We start from the raw sequence: 19,569 nt of genomic DNA, 5'->3' as shown, positions 1-19,569 counted from the left end.
GCGGCCATGGCTCACGGGCCCAGCCGCTCCGCGGCATGTGGGATCTTCCCGGACCGGAGCACAAACTCGTGTCCCCTGCAGGTGGACTCTCAACAATTGAGCCACCAGGGAAGCCCTAGAACATCTTATATATCTTCCAAACAAGGAATGAGATGGTTTTCAGTTGTGAAAAGTTTCACTGGATTACTCTGATCAAATGATTAAAAGAAGAGGAGAAGGAAAGGGAAGGGAAGAAAAGGAAAGGAAGGGAATAAAGAGAGAGTGAAAGAAAGAATAAAGGAACAAAACTAATGAAGGATGTAAGAAAGAAAAGAGTAATACAAATTGGAGTTCCAGTATGAGAAGCAAGTGGTTATGAACACATATTATCTGACTTGTTTATAAGCTAACCCCCCATTCATCTTATTTAAAACTTTCAGTTCACCCCTTGTAATTCTTTTCTCCCTTCAATATGTTAGTGATTCCATAAGATGGAAGGTGACCTCTATCTTCCCAGAATGAGCGTTTTGCCAAGACAAGAAACTGTCAGCAAGCACGGTGCTTCCACCCCACATCTCTCTTTTTCCTAGACTCTTCCCAGCTGCAATGAATGACACAGACAATGCAGACATCTGTTCCCACATATTAAACCCTGCTCTCTCAGGGTCCACAATCCATCAGAGACCCACCAAAGGGACTTGCTGTTGATATACTGGAGTTGCGTCTCTTGGTATCGGAAACAGAAGCCACATTTACCATAACCCCTTGTTGATGTCTTTACTTCCCCTCAACTTGCTTTCCCTAGCATCCTCCCTCTTGCTTTCATGCTATTTGTGAGAATAAAAAGTAATCATTTCTGACCCAGTATATCAACCTATATAATTGGTCTGTCCATATTTTCTATTTCTTCTTGGTTCAGTCTTGGGAGACTGTACCTTTATAAGTATTTGTCCATTTCTTCTAGGTTGTCCATTTTATTGGCATATAGTTGTTCATAGTAGTTAGTCTCTTAAGATCCTTTGTATTTCTGTGGTGTTGGCTGTAACTTTTCATTTTTCATTTCTGATTTTATTAATCTGGACCCTCTCCATTTTTTTCTTGATGAGTTTGGCTAAAGGTTTATCAATTTTGTTTATCTTTTCAAAGAACCAGCTTTTAGTTTCATTAATCTTTTCTTTCTTGTTTCTTTCTTTCCCCTTCCTTCCTTCCTTTCTTCCTTCCTTCCTTCCTTCCTTCCTTCCTTCCTTCCTCTCTCTCTCTCTCTTTCTTTCTTTCATCACTATTTCATTTATTTCTGCTCTGATCTTTAGGATTTCTTTCCTTCTACTAACTTTGGGTTTTGCTTGTTCTTTCTCTAGTTCCTTTAGATGTAAGGTTAGGTTGCTTATTTGAGATTTTTCTTGTTTCCTGAGCAATCTTTCATACTCTTAAACTTCCAGTCTGGATTCTTAGGACACATGAGTTGGCTATTCCTTCTTTAGAGTTTATTAAAGAAAAAAATCAATATCCTTTCATTATAATTATTAATCATAGCTAGTAATATTTCTATGTTGTTCTCTTTCTAAGAATATATTATTTTATGTTTCTTAAAGACTCTTTTATTTTCTTAAACAAATTAATCATTTTATTTTAAATTCATTATCCACTGTGTCCAAAACTTTTGCTATTAGTGTATATGTTCTCTAAATTACTGTGTTTTTAGTGGGTGCTGATACTCCTAAAAACCCAAACAAACTTTTTGGCCAACGCAATATATCACTACAGTGATTCTCCTATGTAATATCACTATGTTAACTCCTCTAAAAGACACCTCCTCTTTGAGGTAATGTCACTTGAGGAAGGCAGGAATAACATAAGAGAAAGCCTCAGGCAACATAGCATCATCAGTGATCACTCCCCATTTCTCCAACTACAACAAGTAATTCTTTCTTTAAACCTTCAGGAAAAAGTTACACAAGGAGGTACTAATCTCCTGAAACTGTAATCATACTATTTACTTAATAATTATTATGTAAACATAATAAAGACTATATATGACAAACCCACAGCTAACATCATATTCAATGTTGAAAGACTGAAAGCTTTTCTTCTAAGAGCAGGAAAAAAGAGAAGGGTGCCACTCTCACCATTCTTATTCAGCATATAACTGGAAGTCCTAGCCAGAAGAACTAGGCAAGAAGAAGAAATAAAAAGCATCGAAATCTGAAAGGAAGAAGTAAAAGTGTCTCTGTTTCCAGATGATATGTTGTTATATATGAAAAATCTTAAAGACTCCACCAAAAAACTCTTACAAGTAATAAACAAATTCAGCAAAGTTGCAGGATAAACAGTCAACATGCAAAAATCAGTTGTGCTTTTATACAATAACAATGAACTATCTGAAAAAGAAAATTTTTAAAATCCCATGTACAATAGCATCAAAGAGAATAAAATACAAAGGAATAAATTTAACCAAGGTGGTGAAAATCTGTATGCTGGAAAATATAAGACATTGATAAAAGAAATTAAAGAAGACACAAATAAGTGGAAAGATAGCTAATGTTCATGGATTGGAAGAATTAATAGTATTAAAATGTCCGTACTATCCAAAGCCATCAATATATCCAGTGCAATCTCTATCAAAATTCAAATGGCATTTTCACAGAAATAGGAAAATATCCTAAAATTTGTATGGAAACACAAAAGACTGCAAATAGCCAAAGCAATCCTGAGAAAGACAAAGCTGAAGAACATTACTTACCAAAAAGATAGGAGATAATAAGTATTGCCAAGGATGTGGAGAAAGACCCTTGGGCATTGTTGGTAGGAATGTTAATTGGTACAGCCTTTATGGAGAACAATATGGAGCTTCCTCAAAAAATTTAAAATGGAATTACTATATGATCCAGCAATCCCACTTTGTGATAAATAAATGGAATTATCATCTCGAAGAGATATTTGCACACCCATGTTTATTGCAGCATTGTTCACAGTAGCCAAGACATGGAAACAACCTAAAAGTCTAATGATAGATGAATGGATCAAGAAAATGTATCATATATATATACATTGAAGATATGTGCATTCAGTTCCAGACCACCACAATAAAGCAAATATTGCAATAAAGGAGTCACACAATTTTTTTTGTTTCTCAGTGCATATAAAAGTTATGTTTACACTATATTGTGGTCTACTAAATATGAAATACCATTATATGCAAAAAAAGAATGTACATACCTTAATTTTAAAATATCTTATTTCTAAAAAATGCTAACCATCATCTGAGCCTTCAGTGGGTCATAGTAGCAACATCAAAGATCACTGATTACAAATCACCATACAAAATATAATGATAATGAAAAAGTTTGAAATATTGTGAGAATTACCAAAATGTGACACAGAGTCACAAAGTGAGCAAATGCTTTTGGAAAAATGTCATCAGTAGACTTGCTAGATACAGCGTTGCCCAAAACCTTCAATTTATAAAAACCAAAGTATCGGTGAAGCACTATAAGCAAAGTGCAATAAAACAGGGTATGTGTGTATATATATATATATATAAGGAATATTATTCAGCCATTAAAACGAAGAAAATTCTGCCTTTTGAAACAACATGGATGAAACTTGAGGGCATTATGCTAACTTAAATAATACAGACAGAGAAATACTGTATGCCCTCACTTATATGTGGAAGCTAAAAAAGCCAAACTCATAGAAATAGGGAATAGGATGGTGGTTGCCAGGGGCTTTGGGTATGCGGAATGGGGAAATGGTCAAAGGGTACAAATTTCCAGCTATAAAATGAATAAGTTCTGGGGATCTAATGTACAGAATAGTGGCTATAATTAACAATATTGTTTTATATACTTGAAAGTTATGAAGAGAGTAGATTTCAAATGTTAACATCACAAAAAGAGGTAATTATATTAGACGACAACGGTGTTAAGTAAACTTACTGTGGTAATCATTTTGCAATATATGTGTATAAAATCATCATGTTGTACACGTCAAACATATATGCTGTATGTCAACAGTATCTCAGAAAAGCTGGAAAAAAATTAAAACTCCAAGTCAGTTAATGTAACACTACAAGGAGTTCACTTAATGAAATCTAAATATATGAGTTCTTCGTATGATAACACTTATATGTGGAATCTAAATAAATGGTAAAAATGAACTTATTTACAAAGCAGAAATAGATTTACAGATGTAGAAAACAATCTTATGGTTACTAGCAGGGAAAGGGGGGGAGGGATTAAACTGGAGGATTGGGATTGACAAATACATACTACTATATATAAAATAGATAACTAATAAGGACCTGCTGTATAGCACAGGGAATTCTACTCAATACTCTGTAATGACCTTTATGGTAAAAGAATCTAAAAAAAGTGGAAATATGTATATGTATAACTGAACCACTTTGTTGTACAGCAGAAAGTAACACAACATTGTAAATCAACTATACTCCAATAAAAATTTTCTTAAAATAAATATATGAGTCCTTCCAAGAGGAATATTTGGATTTATCACTTTTTGACTAATTTTCATTACACACTCGTATCACCTAGGCTTTAAAAACAAATCTATTTATTATATACTAATTGCAATAAAATTCATATAATAACCAAGTCAGAAAGTTAAAAATGGAAGTATGTTTTCCCTATTTCCCTCATCCTACTCTTTAGAAGTTACTGTTGACAGTTTGTTGTGTATCCTTACAAAGATACTTATAGGTTCATACAAACTCTCATACAACTTTTTATACTTGTAAAGAGAATACTATTTCAAAAATTATTTGTGTACTTATTCATATTTTCAAATCTGCAATATTCACCTTAGTCAGAACAAGATGTTTGTCCAACTAGAGTAATTAAGATTTATTCAAAAAAGAATGTAAAGAGAAAGTATAGGGTAATATTCAGCTTCTAAGATCCACGATAGAATCTTGCAAGAGTTTAATAATTTTGAAATACAGGCATTATATATAGTAAAAGTATTTACTTAATTCACTTGGTTTCTGAAATGACTAAACATTAATTTATCATATAACCCAACAATTCCACTTGTAGGTATTTACCCAAGAAAAATGAAAAACAGGTATACACAAAAACTTGTGCATGAATGTTTATATCAGTATTATTCATAATAGCCAAAAGGTGGAAACCATCAAAATGTTCATCAACTGACAAACAGATAAATGAAATGATATATCCACACAATGGAATACTATTCATCTATAAAAAGAAAAAAATACTGGTATATGCTACAAAGTAGATGAATTTTAAATCATTATTCTAAGTGAAATAAACCAGTTATGGAAGACAACATATTATGTGATACAATTCATATTAAATGCCTAAAACAGGGAAATCCACAGAGCTAGAAAGTAGAATAATTGTTGCTTAAGACTAGGGAAAGGATGATAGCTAAATTGTACAGAGTTATTTTTTTGAGGTGATGAAAATGTTCTAAAATTGGCTGTGATGATGGTCACATATATTTGTGAATATGCTAACAGCTATTGTACACTCTAAAGGATTGAATTGTATGTTGTATATTTATATCTCAATAAAGCTTTTTTTTCAAAAAAAATCATTTGACTTCCACTTGACCAATCAAGAGCCAAACTTAGAGGTGTCATTCATGGCGTTCTTCCAGTTCATAGAGAAGACAATTTTGGTTTGCCATTAAAAAACAAAAACAAAAACAAAAGCAAAAAACTTCAGCAAGACTGGATTTAGAATTAGGAAGAAGCAAGGTATGACAAGTGAGAAATGCCACTGCTTGTGTCTTTGGGGATGGCGATAAGAAAGACAAAGTCAGAAGGAGAAAAGCATATTAGTCAGATGTGGATCTCATTTTCAACTTCCTAGGCTTCAGTCCAGAGAGGAATACATGTCCTAATAAGATGAGGGCATGTAAGCAGATGCCATTGGTACCCCACCATTTTCTTCACTGACCTAAAGTTTACCTGCAGCTTCAATGGACAATTTCCATAAAGATTATTGGTATACTTGCATCTCTTCACCTGAATGATTTTGTTTTTCTGACTGCAGGAATGTGCTTGTCCTGGTGGGGCAGGTCGAATTTCATAAGAGTTATTCCTAGAAGCAACCCATAATCAGTGAGTGATGGGAATTGGTGGATAAAGACCCCACCTTGTTTATCCCTCAGTGTAATAATTCTGAGCTTTGTTTTACACAGTTTTTGAGGACTCTCAGTGAGACTGAACTCTAGTTTCCCATAATGGTAACCACTGATAAACACATGCTTTATTCTCTGTCTCACTTTCTCACTCCTTGGAATCACATCCTAAATATAGTATTTCACCCAAATCCTTATCTCAGTCTCTGCAATAAGCAGGGGGGACACTGAAAGCAGGAAGTAATTGCCCCCATTCCAGGTGCAGTCCCTAGGAGGAAACGAGGAAGTTATACAGAGGACTTCACATTAATATGCATCAGTCCAGCATAATAACAAGTAGCTGGGTCTGATCAGAAGGAACATCTCATCTTCCTCAAGGCTTCCTCAATTTTTGTGATTAGGGGGTCCTAAGCTGAGAACCTGTGACATTGCCACTAAGTGCACTTGGAAGACTCAGGGCCCTATCTAGCAGAGGCTGAAAGCAGCAGGCCAGTGGGCCAGGGGCAAGGTGGGGACATGGCATAAACCTAGGGGCTTTTAGCTAGCAAAACCTGGAAGAGAATAGAGCTGGCAAGTGGAAGATAGTTGCTCTTCTCAAGGAGTATTATCCAAGACACTACTGCAGATATACATGCCATAGGATGTCACTAGAAAATACTACAGGTTCAATTGCCATAGGATGCCAGCAGGGCTCCCAGTGACCTGACCTACAAGGGTTATTTTGCCAAAGAACAGCAGAGAGCAGCACACACACCAAAATCAGCCTGAGACCAGAGACCTTACTCCCGTGCCCCGTTCCCTTCCACTAATAAACTGGAACACCATCTTTACAGTAGAAACAAGACAGAAGACAGGCTCTCTGAGAAACTGAGCATTTTTATCCAGGAATTACTGAGACCTACCTAAAAGTACTGTTTATGTCTTTGGATCCAACAAAGTTGGAAACCCAGTAACGGTTAAAAATTATATTTCTCCCTGCCTACCAGCAGGTGGCGATCAAGATAGAGTCATTACAGAAAAAAAATATAGCATAATATTTTTGTTGCTTATCCCAGTTTCTAGTTTGAGTTAAATTGTGAGCTTAACTGTACACAAATGAGATGACTGTTTTGTAAAATCTCCATATTGATTTTAGTGAATGGATTGTGTTTTATCCCATAACGTTAACTTATTTAATCATTTCTTTACTAATTACTTTTAGGTTATTTCCAATATTTGTTACAGACAATATCACGATGAATAGAATATACTTGAACTATCAACTTTCTACATACATTTTTCTATATGTAGTTCACAAATTTGTATCTCTGTAACAACTATTCCTAGAGTGAAATTGCTGGTCAGTTTGTAGCTTGTTGTTTTTAACTGTTTACTGTGAAAAATGTCAGGCATATACAAAAGTAGAAAGAATAGCTCTTAAAAACACATATGTCCCATTACTGAATTTCAACAAATGTTAGCACCTGGAAATCTTGTTTTGTTTATATCTCCTCCAATTTAAACTCCCCTCCCCAATCTAGGATTGTTTCGAGGGATATAATCATCATGTCACTGCACCCACAAATACCTAGAATACATCTCTAAAATATATGTACTCTCAAAATTATAGCAATAACGCCATTATCATACCTAAACATTGAAAATGATTTCATCATCCATTTTGAGTTGAAAATATTGCTCAAATTTGTGCTTCCCTCATATTCTCCTGCTACTACTGCCGCTATTCCTGCCCACCTTCTCTCCTCCTCCTGTGAAGAACAGCAGTCATTTGTCAGATATGTCTTTTGCAAATCTTTGCTCCCAGTCTGTAGCTTGTCTTTTTCAATCTCTTGACAGTGTCTTTCATGAGCAGGAAGTTCTAATTTTAATGAAGTTCAGCTTATCAATTTTTTCTTTCATGAATTGTTCCTTTGGTGTTGTATCTAAAAAGTCATCACCAAACCCGAGGTCATCTAGATTTCCTATATTATCTTCTAAAAGTTTTATAGTTTTGTGTTTTACTTTTTTTTTTTTTTTTTTTTTTTTTTTGCAGTACGTGAGCCTCTCACCGTTGGGGCCCCTCCCGCTGCGGAGCACAGGCTCCGGACGCGCAGGCTCAGGGGCCATGGCCCACGGGCCCAGCCGCTCCGCGGCATGTGGGATCTTCCCGGACCGGGGCACGAACCCGTGTCCCCTGCATCGGCAGGTGGACTCTCAACCACTGCGCCACCAGGGAAGCCCTGTGTTTTACATTTTGGTCTGCAACCCATTTTGAGTTAATTTTTGTGAAGGTTGCAAGGTCTGTGTATAGTTTTTCTTTTTTTTTGCATGTGGTTGTTCAGTTGTCTTAGCATCATTTATTGAAAAGACTATCTTTGTTGCATTGTATTGTATTTGTTCCTTTGTCGAAGATTAATTGTCTATATTTTTGTAGGTAGCTCTATTTCTGGACCCTCTATTCTGTTCCACTGATCTATTTGTTCTTTTGCCAATACCATACTGTCTTGATGATTATGGTTTTAGAGTTAAGTCTTGGAGGGTAGTGTCAGTCCTTTAAGTTTTTTCTTCTTCAATATTGTGTTGACTATTCTGGATTTTTGCCTTTCCATATAATTTTTAAAAATCAGTTTGTTCACATCCACAAAATATCTTGTTGGAATTAAAAACATTTGATATATAATAAACTTGGGATTTTGATTGGAATTGCATTGAATCTATAAATCAAATTAGGAAGAAATGAAATCTTGACAATATTGAGTCTGCCTATCCAGGAATATGGAATCTCTCTGTGTATTAAGTTCTTTGATTTCATCAGAGTTTTGTAGTTTTCCTCATATAGATAGGTATATGGTTTGCTAGATTTATACCTAAGTATTTCGGTTTGGGGGTGCTAATGTAAATGATATTTTGTTTTTAATTTCGATTTTAATTTGTTCATTCCTGTTATGTATATAGGAAGGTGACTGACTTTTGTACAGTAACCTTGTATCCTGCAACCTAGCTATAATTGCTTATTAGTTCCAGAAGGTTTCTTTCCCCATTCTGTCATATTTTCTACATAGGTGATCATATCATGTATGAACAAAGATAGTTTTATTTCTTCCTTCCCAATCTATATACATTTTAGTTTCTTTTTTGTCTTTTTGCATTAGTTAGTACTTCCAGTACGATGTTGAAAAGCAGTGGTGAAAGGGGAAATCCTCACCTTGTTCCTGATCTTAGTGTAAAAGTTTCAAGTTTCTAATCATTAAGTATGATTTTTTTTAGTTGTAGAATTTTTGTAGATGTTCTTTATCAAATTGGGAAAACTCCCCTCTATTCCTAGTTTACTGAAAATTTTTATCATAAACAAGGGTTGGATTTTGTAAAATGCTTTTTCTGCATCTACTGATATGATTGTGTGATATTTTCTCTTCTTTGGCTTGTTGATATGATGCATTACATTAATTGATTTGTGAAGATTGAACCAGCCTAGCATACCTGAAGTAAATCTCACCTGATGGCGGTGTGTAATTGTTTTTACACATTATTGGATTTGATTTGCTAATATTTTCTTGAGGATTTCTGCATCTATATACATGAGGGATATTGCCTGAATACTAATTCCCCAGCATGCTAATGAAGTAGAGAACTTTTTCATGTTTCATGTGTTCATTGGCTATTTGGAAATCTTTTTTGAAGTGTGTGTTCAAGCCTCTTGACCATTTTTACAACATGCTGTCTTTCTCATAAATTTGTAGCAGCTTTCAAAAATACTGTGATTATGGCTTTGTCAAAAATATATATTGTAAGTATCTTCTATTACATGGTTATAAGTTCAATGCTTTTTTTATTGATGTATAACTTACATAGAGTACAGTGAATAAGTGTACAGCTTGATGAATTTACACTTATGTATACATCTGTGTAACAACAACTCAAATGAAAATATAAAACATTCTCAGCACCTCAAGAATCTCCTTCATGTGTTCTCCCAAATGATAATTCCCCCCAAAAGTAACCATAATTCTGATTTTTACATCATAGGTTAGTTTTTTTCCTCTTTTTAAAGTCTATATATATATCAAAAACATGTAGACATGTAAAAATACTCCTTTTCATTGACCTTCTTTTATTTTCCGTGAAATTTATCCATGAGTAGTCCATTTTCATTACTATTAGTATTCTTTTTAATTACTATAACAAAATTATTACATTGTAGTTGGATTTTTAGATTGTGTCTAGTTTAGAGTATTATAAATAAAGCTGCTATGAACATTCTTTACATGTCTTTTGGTGGAAATAAGTATTTAAGAATTGCTCCATCATAGGGTGAACTAATATTTAGATTTAGTAGCTCATACCAAACAATTTTCAGTCATAGTAAAAAATTTCAGTCTCATTAGCAATGTATGAGAATTCCAGCTGCTCCTCTCCTTTCCAACACTTGGTATTATCAGTCCTTTCATATTTATCCTTCTAGTGGGGGGTGTATTGGTCTAATCGGCATTTCTGTTATAACTAATGATGCTGTTTACCTTTCCATATTTTATTGGTAACTTGGATAACCTCTTCTGTGAAATGTCTGGTTAGTCTTTTGCCCACCTGTAAAATTGGGCTGTCAGTCTTTTTTATTTTTCTTATACAGAACTTCTTTGTAAATTCTGAAGCTCTTTATTTTGGAAATATCTTATCTGTGGCATATATTTTCACACTCAATGTACTTTTGTTGAATATAATTTCTTAATTTTAAACAAGTTAAATTTATCTGTTATTTCTTTAGTGGTTATTGTTTTGCCTATCCCAAGTCATGAAGACATTCTCCTGATTTTGTGATTTCTCTTAATCGTTTCTTGCTAGGTGTTTATCAATTTTGTTATTTTTTTCAAAGAATCAACTTTTGTCTTTGTTAATTTCTCTATTGTATGCTTGCTTTCTATTTCATTGATTTCTAATATTTTTATTATTTGTTCTTTTCTCTGTTCTTGGGCCTTATTTTGCTAATTTTCTCCCTATATATTTGAGACAGAAGCTTAACTGATTTTCATAATTTATTCTAAAAAAATAGCATTAAGATCTCTATATATTACCCTAAAACAGTGATTTAGCTGCTTCCCACAAATTTTGAAATATCAACATTCATTTTCATTTAAAAATATTATCTAATATCCACTGAGATTTCTTCTCTGATCCATACGGCATTGACAACTGTGTTGCTTCATTTTTGAACATTTGGAGGCTTTTCTAATATCTTTGTTGAAGTCTAATTTAATTCACTATGGTCAGAGAACATACACTAAATGATTTCAGCCCTTTGAAATTAATTGTGTACACTTTATGGCTCAGGGCATGTTCCATTTTGGTTCATGTGCACTTGAAAAGTGTGTGTTTTTCCATTGTTGGATGTAATTTTATCTGTCATTTGTCACACTGATTGCATTGTTTAAATCTTCTATATCCTTATTGCATTTTTTCTGCTTTAGCCTATCAGTTATTAAGAACATGTAAACATTTCCAAATACAGTATTTACTATCCTTTTTAGTTCTATCAACATTTTAAACTATATTTTCCTAAGTGTTATTAGATAACACATATTTAGAAGTTATGTATGCTTTTTGAATTACCATTTTTTTACATCTTTATTGGAGTATAATTGCTTTACAATGTTTAGTTTCTGCTGTATAACAAAGTGAATCAGCTATATGTATACATATATCCCCATATCCCCTCCCTCTTGTGCCTCCCTCCCACTCTCCCTATCCCACCCCTCTAGGTGGTCACAAAGCACCGAGCTGATCTCCCTGTGCTATGCAGCTGCTTCCCACTAGCTATTTTACATTTGGTAGTGTATATATGTCAATGCCACTCTCTCACTTCGTCCCAGATTCCCCTCCCCACCCCACCACCTTGTTTCCTCAAGTCATTTCTCTACATCTGCATCTTTATTCCTGCCCCTAGGTTCATAAGAACCAATTTTTTTTTTTTTTAGATTCCATATATATGTGTTAGCATACGGTATTTGTTTTTCTGACTTACTCCACTCCGTATGACTCCACTCTGACTCCACTCCACTCTATGACTCTAGGTCCATCCACCTCCCTACAAATAATTCAATTTCGTTTCTTTTTATGGCTGAGTAATATTCCATTGTATACAGGTGCCACATCTTCTTTATCCATTCATCTGTCGATGGACACCTCGGTTGCTTCCATGTCCTGGCTATTGTAAATAGTGTTGCAATGAACATTGTGGTACATGACTCTTTTTGAATTATGGTTTTCTCAGGATATATGCCCAGTAGTGGGATTGCTGGGTCATATGGTAGTTCTATTTTTAGTTTTTTAAGGAACCTCCATACTGTTCTCCATAGTGGCTGTATCAATTTACATTCCAACCAACAGCGCAAGAGTCTTCCCTTTTCTCCACACCCTCTCCAGCATTTATTGTTTCTAGATTTTTTGATGATGGCCATTCTGATGGGTGTGAAGTGATACCTCATTGTGGTTTTGATTTGCATTTCTCTAATGATTAGTGATGTTGAGCATCCTTTCATGTGTTTGCTGGCAATCTGTATATTTTCTGTGGAGAAATGTCTATTTAGGTCTTCCATCCATTTTTGGATTAAATTACCATTTTTTCATTGTAAAATACATCAATCTCTAATATTACATCTTGCCTCACAATCTTCTTTTTCTGATATATGTATAAATCTGTTTTATTTCATTTCATTTACTTTAGTGTTTCCCTGGCATATCTTTTGTCCATTCTGTTACTTTCAACTTTTCTGTGTCCTTATATGGAATGTTTCAAAAGAAAGCTCTGGAACTTTACCAGGGCTACTTATTCTTGGCGGAACCTAAACTTACTTTTCCTAATCCCTAAGTCTGTTGAATGTTCAGCTTAACTTCTCTTCTTTTCAGCTATTATTTTTGCTTTTGGAATCTCCAATTTTCTCAAGAGGAAATAATCACCATAAACGCCTTAACTCCCTCTGGCTGTTTTTTCTTTCCTAGATACTGGTTCTGTAAGGCAAGTCCCCCTTTGCCTTGAAATTTTCTGAAGTTTTCAATTAATTTTTTAAACATTTTACCCAGCTTTTCTAGCTGTTCTCAGGGTTCAGTGGTCTGAATAAAACCCAGAATTTTATTATGGAAGTGTAATTTATTGTTGCTGATTAAAAACAGGATGAGTCTAACATGTTCCCATTAAGAATAATGCTTTCTGTATGCTTTTCATTAATTTTTCCTCTTAAATGGATTTTTTCTTCCTTTTCCTTTTCTTAAAAAAGTTATATTGCTATTCTCTTCTTTTGATGCTTACTGTTTTTCTGTCTTTGTTCTTTTTAAGTAGCCTAATTAAAAGCTATACATTTTCCCTGAAAACCACCCATAAGAAGTATTTAGTGCATCCATAAAATTTCAGTTACACGGTATTTTCAATACCGTGTAACTGAAATTATTTTCTAAATTCCATTTCATGATCTATGAGTTATTTCAAAATTTGTAATATAATTTTCCTGGTTATCTTTTTATTTTTGTTTTCTAGTTTCATTTTTATTGTGAACAGAGAAAATTATCTGATCAATTTTTTCCCACTGAAATTGCTGGGGTTTTTGGTTTGTTTGCTTGTTTTTAATGGCTTGGTATTTGGTCAGGTTTTGTAAATGTTTAGAATTTGCATGAAAAGAAATTCCTATTCTTCAGTTATTGAGTACAACATTTCATGAAGGTAAATTAAGGTTATTTTTTAATCACATTGTTCAAATGACCAATAGTTTAGTTTAATTTATTTATTTTTATTTAAAATTTTTTTTGTCCACATGGTAGTTTGTACTCTGTCAACTTGGTGAAGCTGCATTTACCAGAAGTCTTTTCCTTATATGGCATCAGGTTAGAGTTACAAAAGAGGCAGAGAGAAGGGAAGCCACAGCTATTTCTTTCTGAGTGTCTTTGAAGCCAGTTATGGGGAGGGACACACAGAAGGGGGTCCAGTGGGCTCTACTTGTCAATACTCTCTTCCACTCCACATCCAGATCTTTCTGGCCAGGAGTGGCCCTGAGCCCCCGGGTGAAGCTTGGCTGAAAGCTCAGAGTAGTAGCTACACAGGAGCCACAGCTTTCCACAGACTCCTTCCTGAGCTTTCCTCCCTAGTCTCACTTCAGTACCTGGATGTTTGTGCACACTCCAATGTGTCCAAACATGGCGGTGTTTCAGGAGAGCTAAATGGTACCTTTCTTCTGACCCTCCAAAACCTCCATCCCAGACCATTACTTCCCAGTTCCTTCCACAATTTCAAAAGGCCTATCTCTATAACAAATCCTCTATTCTACAATATTCACAGTACTTTTGCTGTCCTAATTATATCCTGTCTGAGAATCTATTTGTATTTTTAAAACTTAGAATGTGATGCATTTAATTTCTCACCAGTATGCAGTTTTCTTTGCCTGAATATATTGGTAAAATATATGTAAAATAAAAATATATTGGTAAATATATTTAAAATAAAATATATTTAATCTTATCTCCCCTCTTTTAAAAAGTATTTTCTATAGTTATTTTATGTAATTATTTTCTTAACTACAAAGGCTTAGGGCTCTGAGGGTGTAAGATTTCAATTACTTCTACACACTGCAGGATTAGAACAGTTTGACAAATTTGGAAATCCTGCGCCTACATATTTCTCTGATAGGTTGGAATGATAAATAAATGTTTGAGAGTTATTACAAAAAATACTTCTGGCTAGGGAATTTGGCATTTTTATGAAATTCTCATCAGTCTTATATCCCACTCCCCAAAGTAACCCTGAAGATTTTGAAAAGCTCCTCTCCCAGAGACTCTGTTCCTAGGGATATGGGATAGGACCAAGGGATATGCATATCTCACAAGCGGCCCAGACAATTCCAAGGAAGCTGGTTGTGGATTTCTTTTGGGGAAAGGTGGACCTAGAAAAAATTTTGGAAAATATCTCAACGCACTATTTTTCTCCTTGGGCCTTTCTGTTCATTTTAATCACCTTTCAAAGTAGAAAAGATAAAAAGGCAAAACAACAAAAAATTACCACCTTCTCCATTTTTTCTGGACCATCTAGACTCCTTCAAGGACTGTGCATCTCTAAATGTGACAAACATGTAATTTTGTGAATTAAACATGTTATATGTAATGCATTTTAATATTTCTAGACAACAAAAAATGACTCAAAACCTCTTAGAGCACTCAAATTCAGAAAAAGCATATCAATATTTTACTGTAAGAATAAATTAAGCTATGTCAAAATGTAGTTTAAAATTAAGTATTACTTTATTCATTGTGCATATTTGAATCTCTTGAGATTTATGTATATGTAACTTAAGAGATATACTTTTCCTGTGTACCTGCATACCACCCTCCTTGCAAAAAAAAAAAATGGAAGAAAGAAAGAAAGAGAAGAAAAGAAAGCACTTGTTTTCTTGGTTAACACCATGGCATATAATCTTTCATAGGAAAGACACACCTAGTCGAACAGTTTTAGGGGAGGGAAGCAGGTATCTAACACACATTGAACCACGCTTTAATATTCTCCTGAATTTTTATATAATCCTGGAATAACTGACATACTTGAATTATTACACATAAAGTAGTGGAGTAAAATACCATCTAGAAAAAAAATAACATAACAGTAATAGGGATTCATGTGAGCAGACATCTAAGCCTGGCCAATGGTACTTCTTGCAATGCTATTTTCCTTAATAACATTCTTTGATAACATAATAACTGGTACTGATTAAAAACAAAAGAGAATATTGTTCTTTCACAACAATATATTCACCTTTTGAATCAGCAGCACAAATTCCTCAGCCTCAACTGGAGTAATCAACAGAGACCCAGGGCTACACATGGCAGCTGACACTACAAAGTCACTTTGAAATCAAAGTTTTACTTTTGACATATAATAGTTTTCAAATTGAAATTTCTTTGGCTTTTCTCTCACCCTCATTAGATGGTTTAGGAAAGAGACATTCTTCTTAGCATCCACAGCTGCACAATGCACCTCACAACACCTCTCTCCCCATAGGAGCACACACAGGTTCAAAAGGAGGGAACTCATCTCCTTCCTCTGTCCCTCCTCTTCTTTATCTTCTTCTTTCCTTTTTCTTTTCCTTGATAATTTGCTTGATGGCTTAGTTAAAAGAAGACTGTTAAAGTCAAGAGGAGTCACAAGAGGCAGCAAAAATAAGATAGCATTCCATTTAATTAAGACACCCCCCTCTTCTTGATGGGTTCCTCTAAAAGAAATGTTTTGAAGTGGATTCTGCTTCTTTTGTGCAAAGAAAAACTGATGAAGGTGAAAATTTGAGATGACATTTGAAAAGAGGTTTTTTTTCCTTTGGATTTTGTACTTCGTATTATTTCAAATAAAGTCTCAAATGATTTCTGGAACATTTCTGAAAAAAATAACTATGGATTTGATTGAATTATAAAAACATCTGCCATGCTGATAAATACCAACTTACATCTGGTAGTCAGGTGCTCAACTCTGCCCACTTACAATAACTAATGGGTTTAACTAGACAAGACAAATCTATCTGAATCGATTTGGCTTTGGATTTTGTTCATCACGCTTTTAGGAAAGTGAGAGATACTTGTGTTTCCTTTTAAAATGTGACAAACTTCTTGGTAGAAAATTGAAATGTGAATATAAAGTATCTGTCAACATTTTAAAAGGAAAATATCTACCTATCATAGGAACTATTTACTTATCTTAAAAACTATTTCTTCCCTTGCTAGTTTCTCTGTACATCCTAGAAACCCAACACTTGAGTTGTTTTGTTTTAAGATTGCAGTGTACAGATAACCATGTGAATTAAATTTGTCTTTATTTATCTTACAGTCTAGCTCTATAAACACTGTTAAGCCATAAAAATTAAACCTTATATCTGAGAAACTGATTTCCATGCTCTTCCTTATTTTTATTAGCTCCCAGGAAGGCAGCAGTATGAGCTGTACAACATCATAGTAACAGAGTTTCCTTTGACAAGCAAAAATACTGCATCTGTGCCTAATTTCATAGTAACACTAACTGGTTCTCTCAAAGAAAATAATCTCCTCCACATGTGAAATCATTCTTCAATAATGAGATCATTTCAAATTATGCAAAAATGTTCATAAAATCTACCCAGTGGATGATACATTACTGCCAATACTGGGGTAATTGTCTCATGGTTTCATAAATTCATAATCTTCAGTTCTAAATGCTTAATATTGATCATTAGTTAATACTACCTGCCATACACTTAATACTGGCAATTCTATAAAATCGTATTAGGATCAAATAATGAAACACTACTTTTTAAAAAATCTTGTAATAAAGTTTCTTCTTTTGTGTGCAATTAAAAAACACTATTCTTTTGAAAATGAAGTGTAATTTGAAACTAGAGATTCAAATGTTATAAAATTAAACTACATCACTCTATAGTGTTTAAAATATATATTAAGTATTTTTTAAGGGAAAGAAGAACAAGAATTGGGGTACATGTGCCATAGGCTTAAGTATGAGAGAAATAATTCAACGAATATATTTTTTTTTACTTAGCTATCAAATCCATCACCTCATTCTTACTTGGTTGATCCACATTTGGTGTTAAACTCTGTGATTGATGTTAAACTAACGATTTCTCTAAAAGAAGCTCACACCTGAGATGTTACATCACATCAAATCAACAGTAAAACCACATCTTGTGGGGCAAAGGCATAGGAGCAAGGCACTGAGCATTGTACAGCAGTGCATCAATAGAAACAACTGTAAACTCATTAGAAGATTTGAGACTGCTTTAAACGAGATAGAATTTCATAAACAACTTGTACCTAACTTATACAAATAGTTAATGCTCAAATAGGCTTCATGATGCAAAATAGGTGTTGTGGAAGAAAAATTATTTTAAAAAATAATTCAATGATTTTTTAGATTGAAGTCAATAAATTAATCAATATACACTATCTTGCATTCATTAACTACTAAGAAGACAGACGCACTTCTCTATATCTTTCATTTACTTAAAGACCTGAAACAATCTAATACCTTCTTAATGTTGTTTCCCAGATAAGATAATCCAGTCTTAAAACTACTGTTTCTGAAATGTTATATTTAAAGAAATTAGTTGTTAGTCTTTTGCTGAAACTCAAATGTTCAGTCTCTTGAAAAATCAATTTTGTATTTACCTGGAAGGACTATCTGGAATTCTGATGGAAGTTTACCTTATTCAGGATGATTTGGGGAACAAACCCCTGCCATGATATTTACCCAATATTTTTAATATGTAAGTTTTCTTATCTCATCCGATATTGGTTTTTCATCTGCATAGTCTAAAATGGCAGGATATATATATGGCTCAGTAGACCTCTTCACTTCTTTTCTTTTTGTCCCAATACTTTTCTTGATGGGACAGAGATAACACAACCCAATAGAATGAAGACCATGAAAATGTGCAGCTGCACTGGAAGGTGATGGGACACCTCACGTCCAGTGTTTAATTCTAAACTGGAACATCCCATGATCTTCCAATATTCTGATTTCACACATACATTTAACAATCATTTATAGAACCCCAGAAAAGCATATCTGGGGAGGGCCCACCCAGCCAATGAAGCAGACAAGTGGTATTCTTCCAGCCTCCACTAAGTTGGCCTCTATATGAATGTACAAAAACTGTGAGTTAAGCAAAAAAGAAGAAAGGGTAAAACTGACACTCAGCTTCTGGCTTCTGGCCCCAAACCCAGGGAAAACTGTGAAGTCAGACAGGCAACCAGCCGCTTACTTGTTATGTTGATTAGGTTGCTGATTTAGCCAGATGTACTTTGTTTTCCTGAATCATGAGATGCTTGGCAAAATCACTAGAATTCATTCTCAAGTTCTCTTTTAGTTTGTTAAGCTCAAAGTCATGGAGAATCTTGACAGTCATTAACTTTTCTCGCTTGATTCTTTCCACAACATCTTTTGGAACATCAGGGATCATCCACGCCAACAAAAATTTCATTAGAAACACAACATGCTAGAGGAAACAAAAGAAAATCAGACACACTGCTAATGTTCAGCAGATGTTCTTACAAATTGTTTCATTCGTTCAACAAACTGTGCTCGATACAGTAGCTAGAAGGAAAAACAAAGAGATATAGTCCCTGTCCTGGAACTTTTCTACAAAGACCAACATTAAGCGAACAAATATATACTAAAATATGTGATTACAGAGATTCCAGTTGAACATGGTTATTGAATATACTCTTCATCTATGCTTCCTCCTGAAAACCTAATAAAATATTTGTAAAGAAATTTAAAAATTGTATTGTTCACAAAGACACACAAAAAAGGGAGGAAACAGTGATAACAGACTCAAGAGAGTGAAGAAAGCTGGCACTTAAACTTGCAGTTGGTGATACAGTGATGGTAGAAATCAAGACAAAAGCCAATTTTGTTTCAAATCATCAGAAAAGTTCAGAAAAGAAGGTACTAAGGACTTTGAAGGTGTAGTGTGG

General features: G+C 34.2%; 1 protein-coding gene across 11 annotated transcripts in view; it reads right to left on the bottom strand.

Moving 5' to 3' along the window:
* Positions 1-19,569, bottom strand: part of ANO5 (anoctamin 5) — a 137,325-nt gene that overhangs the window by 20,115 nt on the left and 97,641 nt on the right. For 6 of the 11 annotated variants that reach the window (XM_028500869.2, XM_028500871.2, XM_028500872.2 and 3 more), the window contains one exon: positions 15,339-19,088. In XM_028500869.2, the coding sequence (XP_028356670.1) occupies positions 18,867-19,088 (222 nt within the window). In that variant the 3' untranslated portion in view covers positions 15,339-18,866. Of the gene's footprint in view, positions 1-15,338; positions 19,089-19,569 lie in introns of those variants that run through there. The other 5 variants (XM_055078798.1, XM_055078799.1, XM_055078795.1 and 2 more) reach the window with 4 other exon arrangements.

The sequence above is a fragment of the Physeter macrocephalus genome, chromosome 16, assembly GCF_002837175.3.
Source record: "Physeter macrocephalus isolate SW-GA chromosome 16, ASM283717v5, whole genome shotgun sequence".
NCBI lineage: Eukaryota > Metazoa > Chordata > Mammalia > Artiodactyla > Physeteridae > Physeter > Physeter macrocephalus.
Note: the sequence above shows the minus strand (reverse complement) of the source record. Positions and strands in the feature narration are given on the sequence as shown.